The sequence below is a fragment of the Bison bison genome, unplaced genomic scaffold, assembly GCF_000754665.1.
Source record: "Bison bison bison isolate TAMUID 2011002044 unplaced genomic scaffold, Bison_UMD1.0 scf7180017864516, whole genome shotgun sequence".
Classification (NCBI taxonomy): Eukaryota; Metazoa; Chordata; class Mammalia; order Artiodactyla; family Bovidae; genus Bison; species Bison bison.
In genome coordinates, this window is record NW_011495069.1 from 10,101,632 (window position 1) to 10,110,233 (window position 8,602).

The 8,602-nt window shown below is 47.0% G+C and overlaps 1 protein-coding gene across 2 annotated transcripts in view; it reads left to right on the forward strand.

Annotated features, from left to right (window-relative positions):
• Window positions 1-8,602, forward strand: part of SMPDL3B (sphingomyelin phosphodiesterase, acid-like 3B) — a 33,230-nt gene that overhangs the window by 8,092 nt on the left and 16,536 nt on the right. For both annotated transcript variants that reach the window (XM_010830152.1, XM_010830153.1), the window contains exon 2: window positions 7,516-7,729. In XM_010830152.1, coding sequence (XP_010828454.1) covers window positions 7,516-7,729 — 214 coding nt within the window. The remainder of the gene's footprint in view (window positions 1-7,515; window positions 7,730-8,602) is intronic.

Here is an 8,602-nt window from a genome sequence, read left to right on the forward strand (position 1 = left end):
TTTAGACAGTTTAGAACATCTCCTGCCTCTCAGTTGGGAGGCTCTGAACAATCACACGTGGCCGGAAAAACCTATTCAGGCAGGCTAGAGGATTTCCAAAGGAGTTTGTAGGTTAAACACTGTCACACCCAGGAATTATTAACTGGAGCTGTAAGCTAACTCTTTTCTCAGAGAGAGGTAGTGGGGGACAGCCCCCCGTAAAATCAAAGGTGTAGGTGAAAGCACAAAGCAGAAAGTAGGCAGACTCTGGTTTTGGGGGTAGATGCTCGAGAATTTCCAGGGGGACTCCTGAGGCTCGATCCTGCCTTTGCGTATGCCGAGCCTCCTTTCTCATGACCTTTGTCATGGGTGGAGTTCCTCACGCTGGCTCCCGGCAGTGATAGAATTCCAGCTGAGCTATTCCAGATCCTGAAAGATGATGCTGTGGAAAGTGCTGCACTCAATATGCAATATGCACTCAATATGCAATATGCCAGCTCCTGGCAAAGGAGCACTTTTCTTTCTTCTGTTTTAAAAAAATACTTAGTTTTTTAAATCTATTTTGGCTGTGCTGGGTCTTTGCTGGCACACACGGGCTCAGTAGTTGTGGCACATGGGCTTAACTGTGGTATGTGGGATCTTAGTTCCCTGGCCAGGGATTGAACTCGGGCCCCCTGAGTGTGGAGTCTCATCCACTGGACCACCAGGGAAGTCCCAAGGAGCACTTTTCTACCAGGGCCATAATCTGTTATTCAGGAGAGATGGCTCTTCCAGGTGAAGCCATACACCAGTCTTCCAATGACCAGGTTTGCTTCCTAAAGCACAAAGGCCACTGAACATCCAATAGCTCACTGTCCTCACTTGGAGCTTATCCTCCAAGAGCTTGACTTCTGACTCATTTTCATTTGAGGCAAAAACATTAGGAGAGTTGATCCTAATATGCTAGCAACTGTGAACCCCAACTTTATGAAATGAAATATCATTTCTCAGCTACTTTGCCATATTACTTAACCTTCGTTAGCCTTTGCCCATTTGCAGGAAACTCAGCTGAAACCAACGCTGACCACCCCCTGCAATAACTCAGTGCCTCCTCAGACTATGATGGGATGCTATTTGGTGCGCTTGTACCAAGCCTAGGTGCAAAATAATCCCAGAAATGCCCTTTTTACCCTGTATTGGAAACACCATGTGACAGTGGGAAACCAGGAGGGTGGTGGTGTCAAGTGCCAATTTCTCACAAATCTAAAGTCCTGTGTTTTTTCATCATTAGATCATCAGTGACTACAGGGATGGCTCTGAGACTGATTTTTTTTTTTTAATTATTAAAAAGTAAAGGGACTTCCCTGGTAGTCCAGTGGTTAAGAATCCGCCTTGCTATGCAGAGAACAGGGGTTTGATCCCTGGTCGGGGAACTAGGATCCCACATACCTCAGAGTGTGCCCATGTGCCACAACGAAGACCTGATGCAGCCAAATAAACAAATATTTTTAAAAAGATCTCTTGGGGAAAAAAAAAAGTAGAGACGGAAGTTTTTATTTTAGTAGGATTTTGTCTAACAATGGGGTCTGAGTGACACAGTGACAGATATACCTGTGTCTGGCTGGTGTCAGTGGGTTTCTATACCTCATGAGCAAGACTCGGAGAGAGCTTGAGGGACCAGGCAAGGAGGTTAACTGAAGATGTTAATTGACAGCTTCCAAGGTTGCTTCCTATAGCTATATCCTGAGCACCACACACTGCCTCTTCTAAAATTAGCCTCTTAAACAACTATTTAATTCCTCTGCTTCCCAGGGCAACCAACCAAGATCACAGTGAAAGTAACAAGAAACAAATAAAATAAAAATGTTAATTCGCCGTTGTATTTATTTGTCAGACAATTGTAAGCCACTGCAGGGGACAAGTGAAGCATCGTTATCCCTGTCCCCTAGGCTTAAAATCTAATTGGGAGGAAAAGCACACACCAATTGTAATTTAAATATCTTCACTGATTAAAAAAAAAAAGGAAAAATAGAAAAAACTATAAAAAAGAAAATCATTAACTTTTTCATCGGGTTCCTTATAAATATTTCTCTTCATTTTTATGTGCTTTTAAAAATAAAATGACTACCACACTACATACATAGTTTTGTAGTCTGCTTCTTTGACTTAATTTTACTTACCAGGAGAAGCAGAAAAGGAAGTCTTTACCCCCCTTCCAACGTTACAGCGTATATGATAGATAAAGGGTTAATATTATACAGACAAAAGCTCTTACAAACTAAGAAAAATAATGGAACACCTCAATAGAAATAAAGAATCTGCCTGCAATGTGGGAGACCCTGGGTTCGATCCCTGGGTTGGGAATATCCCCTGGAGAAGGGAAAGGCTACCCACTCCACTATTCTGGCCTGGAGAATTCCATGGACTGTATAATCCATGGGGTCACAAAGAGTGGACACCACTGACTTTCACATGAATAAAATATGTACAGAAATTAAACATCATATTTTCCTTTTTTAAAACTTTTTATTGAAGTATGATTGATCTACAATGTTGTGCCAATCCCAGGTGTGAATCTGGGAAAAAGTGAAACTGCTATACCAACACATAAATGCACTCCTTTTCAGATTTCCCTACCACACAGGCCACCACAGAGCACAGGTCCTTATTAGTATCTGTTTTGTATACGGTAGTGTGTGTGTTGATTCCCAATCTTCCAGTTTATCCCTCCCCCTCTCAATACCTCCCCCCAACCACAAGTTTATTTTCTACCTCTGTAAATCTATTTCTGGTTTGTAGATAAGTTCATTTGTACCCTTTTTTTTTTTTTTTAGATTCCACATATAAGTGATATCATATGATATTTGTCTTTCTCTATCTGACTTCACTCAGTGTGAGAATCTCTGTGTATTAGTCCCTGGGTCGTGTCCCACTCTTAGCAACCCCAAGGGGTTTAGCCCACCAGGCTCCTCCGTCCATGGGATTTTCCAGGCAAGAATACTGGAGTGGGTGCCATGTCCTTCTCCAATGAGAATCTCTAAGTCCATCCGTGTTGCTGCAAATGGCATTGTTTTGTTCTTTTTAATGGCTGAGTAATATTCCATTGTATATATATACCACATCTTCTCTACCCAGTCCTCTGTTGGTGGACATTTAGGTTGCTTCTGTGTCCTGGCCATTTGTGAATAGCGCTGCAGTGAACATGGGAGTGCATGTATCTCTTCAAATTATCTTTTTTTCTGGGTATATGCCCAGGAGTGGGACTGCTGGATCATATAATAGTTCTATTTTCAGTTTTTTAAGGAACTTCCATACTCTGCTCCATAGTGGCTGTACCCAGTTTGCATTCCCACCAACAGTGTATGAGGGTTTCCTTTTCTCCACACCCTCACCAGCATTTATTGTTTGTAGACTTTTTGATGATGGCCCTTCTGACTGGTGTGACCAGTTTTTATTTGCATTTCTCTAATAATTAGTGGTGTTGAGCATCTTTTCATGTGCTTTGGACAGGTCCTTTCTTGTTCACTGTCTTATTTGATGGTTATAGAGAAGTAGGCCAGATGTCAAACACCCTCAGTCCAACTGGCTTGCTCAGAGTCCTCAGCCTGGATTGTTGCTGTTGTTCAGTCACTCAGTCGTCTCCAGCTCTTTGCAACTCCATGGACTGCAGCATGCCAGGCTTTCCTGTCTTTCACCATATCCCGGAGCTTGCTCAAACTCATGTCCATTGAGTCAGCGATGCCATCCAACCATCTCACCCTCTGTCATCCCCTTCTCCTCCTGCCTTCAATCTTTCCCAGAATCAGGGTCTTTTCTAATGAGTGGGCTCTTTGCATTAGGTGGCCAAAGTATGGGAGCTTCAGCTTCAACATCAGTCCTTCTAATGAATATTCAGGATTGATTTCCTTTAGGATTGACTGGTTTGATCTCCTTGCAGTCCAAGGGGCCCTGGATGAGGAAACCCAGTAACCTGCCTCCCTCTTCAGGGTCCCTGTGCTCACCTTCTTCTCCATGACATGATAATTAGACCTCAATTCCTTATAGTCTGTGACTAATTCCATAGAAGCCTGTGGCTCCCGTCTCTTATGGGTAGCACAGATGTATTATGAAAGCATTCTGGGATCAAGCACTCTGACACTGTAGACAGGGCAGATGCCAACAGCCAAGTCAACAAGATAATTTCATGTGTGAGAGTGCTCTGAAAAAATAAAATGGGAGAGTCATGTGGAGTCACCCAGCTAGAGACCAGATGGGTGGGAAGAAGTGGAACTTGAGCAAAGGCAGTCAGAGAAGTCTTATCTAAGGAGATGATTCTCCAGCTGAGACCTCAATGAAGAAGAGAAGGCAGCCGTGCAATGACCCGAGAGGACTGGGGAAAGCGGCAGAGGAGTCAGAAAAGAGGCCCTGTGAGGAGAGGGAGTGGGGGGGCGGGGGTCGGGCCAAGGAGAAGAGGAGAGGTCTATGGTCGGCCTCCACAATGAGGAGACTGGAGCCTAAGGCTGCCCATGTTTGAACCTCTGGCCCTCTCTGCCATTCTTTCCACTCTTGTGACCTCTCCCAGAGTCAGGCCTTTGAGGCCGTGGGCATAAAGACAAGCATCTACACACACACACACGCACACGCACACTCACATATGCACTCAGAGGTCATAGGAAGCCCAAGGGAGCATGGAAGGAGTTCCAGTTCTACACTGACTAGTCCGGAACTTGCCGGAAGAGAGAAACCAACAGCTGACACTCGAGCCTCAGACAAGGAGTTTCTGAGGTGAAGAAATGCTTGTTGAGAACTTTGAGGGCTGACATCAAAGGGGAAGAGCTGCTCCATGTTTGTGGTTTGCTGAGAAAGTGCCCGCTTGAGGCAAAGGGATGACCTCTGTGTGGTCTGCAGAGGAAGCAAGGGGCCCACATGCCAGAGAGAAGGGAAAAGTTCTTCAAGCTTCCATAGCCAACCCGGCCGGCCTGACTGGAAGCTGGTATAACCCACTTACCGCTGCTGGCAGGAAAGCCCCCCAACTCTGCCCACTTTCCTGATGAAATGGGGTGGTTGCTTTCTTTTCTCTGCCTTAGGATATTGCCCCTGTAGGAGTAATTTCAAATATGTTCACTGCAGTTCAGTTCAGTTCAGTCGCTCAGTTATGTCCGACTCTTTGCGACCCCATGAATCGCAGCACGCCAGGCCTCCCTGTCCATCACCAACTCCTGGAGTTCACTCAGACTCACGTCCATCGAGTCAGTGATGCTATCCAGCCACCTCATCCTCTGTCGTCCCCTTCTCCTCCTGCCCCCAATCCCACCCAGCATCAGAGTCTTTTCCAATGAGTCAACTCTTCGCATGAGGTGGCCAAAGTACTGGAGTTTCAGCTTTAGCATCATTCCTTCCAAAGGAATCCCAGGGCTGATCTCCTTCAGAATGGACTGGTTGGATCTCCTTGCAGTCCAAGGGACTCTCAAGAGTCTTCTCCAACACCACAGTTCAAAAGCATCAATTCTTCGGCGCTCAGCCTTCTTCACAGTCCAACTCTCACATCCATACATGACTACTGGAAAAACCATATCTTTGACTAGACGGACCTTTGTTGGCAAAGTAACATCTCTGCTTTTGAATATGCTATCTAGGTTGGTCATAACTTTCCTTCCAAGGAGTAAGCGTCTTTTAATTTCATGGCTGCAGTCAAATATGTTAGTGACCACAATTCATGTGAAAAGTTTTAATTCCCCCAGTATAAACAAAGAGTCTCAGTTAGGGTAAAAACTTAAAATGCATGCATAGACGATCTACAAAAAGAGTTAAAATAAAAGGCATTGATTTTACCCCCTTAGCAATCACATTTTCCTGGGAGTGATTAGGGAGCCAGAGGACTCCCACCCACCCCACCCCCCACGCATTTACCATGTGATCTCAAGCATGTTGACCTCTGAACTTTCATTTCTTTATCACCAAAATGGAAAGGGGATAATGGTCAATCCCTTCAGGGCTGTGAGGAGGGTGATTATATAATGATCGTGGGAGGGACCATGGTTTGTTTAATCAGTCGTGTGTACCTTGGTATGAACAAGTTTCTGATTCTTTCCAGAGACCAGGTTTAGATCAGGAGAGGTGGGCCAAAGCTCAGAAGCATCAAAGAGTGAGATCAGAGTCCAGACTTTACCTTTGGTCTTGGAGTCACTGGGGGTGTGGGGAAGGGAGGGTGGAAAGAGTCGGGGACTGGCTAGCCAACCCTGAAAGCAATAGAAGGCAGACTCCCAGGCCCAGGCCCATTTTACTGGGATGGGTGGGTGTTGACTGTTGGCGCTAAGTGACACAGGAAGTGGAGGAGGAAGTGAGAGCAATGATGGAAAGTGAGGAAATTCTGGAAACAGGAATTAGGGGAGAGGCCAAACCTGTTCAACCTCTCCTTCAATAGGCATCATTGAAACCACTTACGTGTACCAGGCCCTGTGCTGGATGCAGATGAGAAAGCCACTCCAAAGCCTGTTTCTTTAGATTCCCTTCTTTGTGTTACACCTAGAGATTTTTGGCATTTCACCTCACGTCCAGAGTCACTAACAAGTAGGCCCACAATGAGAAATTCAAGCCAGTCTGAAATGACATTCCACCTTTTCTGGTCTACTACTCATAAACACCATTTCCACACATTTTTGTTGTTCAGTAGCTCAGTCATGTCTGACTCTTTGTGACCCCATGGAATGCAGCATGCCAGGCTTCCCTGTCCATCACTATATCTGGGAGCCTGCTCAAACTCATGTCCATTGAGTTGGTGATGCCATCCAACCATCTCACTCTCTGTCATTCCCTTCTCCTGCCTTCAATCTTTCCCAGAATCAGGGTCTTTTCCAGTGAGTCGGCTCTTCGCATCAGGTGGTCAAAGTATTGGAGCTTCAGCTTCGTCATTAGTCCTTCTAATGAATATTCAGGGTTGATTTCCTTTAGGATTGACTGGTTTGATCTCCTTGCAGTCCAAGAGTCTTCTCCAACACCACCGTTCAAGCACATCAATTCTTCAGTGCTCAGCCTTCTTTCCTTTTTATTTCCACACATATTCCCCAGCCTTTTGCTGGTATTAATTAGCAAGATCTTATGATGCCTTTGGTGTGTAAGCCTTCTCCCAGATTTTTGTATATATTTCCCTAGAGCATAACATTTAGCTCTAGTTATTGGCTCAGAGAGGTGAAGCATCTCACCCAGAGTCACACAGCTAGTATGTGGTTCCAGAACCTGGGTGCTTAACTCATCTTTGCTTTAAAACAAAGTTCTACATAGAACTCCTGAAGGATTCCTGAAGGTCACACAGTCCAATCCCTCCTGCTGCTGCTGGGAACACTGAGGTGGGGAAATAGAAAGGGTCTTGTCAAAGGTCAGAGGTCAGAGGTCAGAGACAGAACCAAGCCTATTTTCTGCTCTGCTCAGTGCCTCCCTGGGCAAAGCCCAGCCCTGGATTTGGAGAAAACTTCCTTTCACCTGTGTAAACTCCCCTCTCCTACCCCAGGGTTCTCCTGATCCCTCCCTAGCCAGGCTCAGGGAGGAACCCATATTAAAGGGGTCTCCTTGTCCCTGCAGGGAAGTTCTGGCACATCTCTGACCTGCACCTGGACCCTGACTACAAGGTGTCTGAAGACCCTCTCCAGGTATGCCCGTCTGCAGGCTCCCAGCCGGTGCCCAACGCAGGCCCCTGGGGCGACTACCTCTGTGATTCTCCCTGGATCCTTATCAACTCCTCCATCTACGCCATGAAGGAGATCGAGCCAGAGCCAGACTTCATCCTCTGGACTGGGTGAGAGCCGTCACCACAGCTACCCTTCCCTAGCCACTGTGAATGCCCCTTGCCCTCCTGGCACCTGCCCCAAACCATCTCCCTTAGTCCTCACACCAGCCCTGTTGCAGAGAGGATGAACCTGAAACTCAAAGCTTGTCCATGGGAGCCTGGGCCTGGCTGATTCCAGAGTCTGTGCCCTTGACCTCGTGTCTCCCAGACTCAGCAGAACTTGGCACTCACTGAGGCTGGGGACATGGTCATGGCATGTTTGAGCATGTGGGGAAGTCCTGGATTTCAAGTCGGGGGATGAACCCTGCTGCCACTCCCACCAGAGTTTAGGGACTGCAAGCCCCAGAGACCCAAATGCAGGGAGAGGAGAAAGTTAGGAGGGCTGAAGGTGGGCCAGCATTGGGACCAAGTGTCCTGGCCAGCTGTGGGCCACCCCTGGCTGCCTGGCCTTGCGGGTCCTCCCTGGCCAGAGCTTGGCCTGCATAGAGAGAGCTTGAGGGGCAATTTCAGCTCAGCCATAGCGATGCCATTTCTGCTGCTCCTCCAAGGATACTGCTGTAAGTCCTTCAACTTTCCTCAGCGCTCATGGTCCCCACTTCACTCACTTGATCCTTCCCTCCCTCTCCTGGTAGATCAGCCTGCCCTGTGCTCACCCCTGGGTAGACATGGGGGAACAGAGATAATAGGGAACCCGACCCTCCTTCAGGGAGCTCAAGGTTTCCTGGGTGATATAGATGTGGTCACTGACCATGATATCCCAGCGAGGAGAGAGGGGCATTGGGCGGGTGGGGGAGTTTCACAGGGCACCTGACTCCCTCTGGTGAAACTGGGAGGACTTCCTGTAGGAAGTGGTGAGCTAGAGAGCAGGTGAAGAGGGCTGGC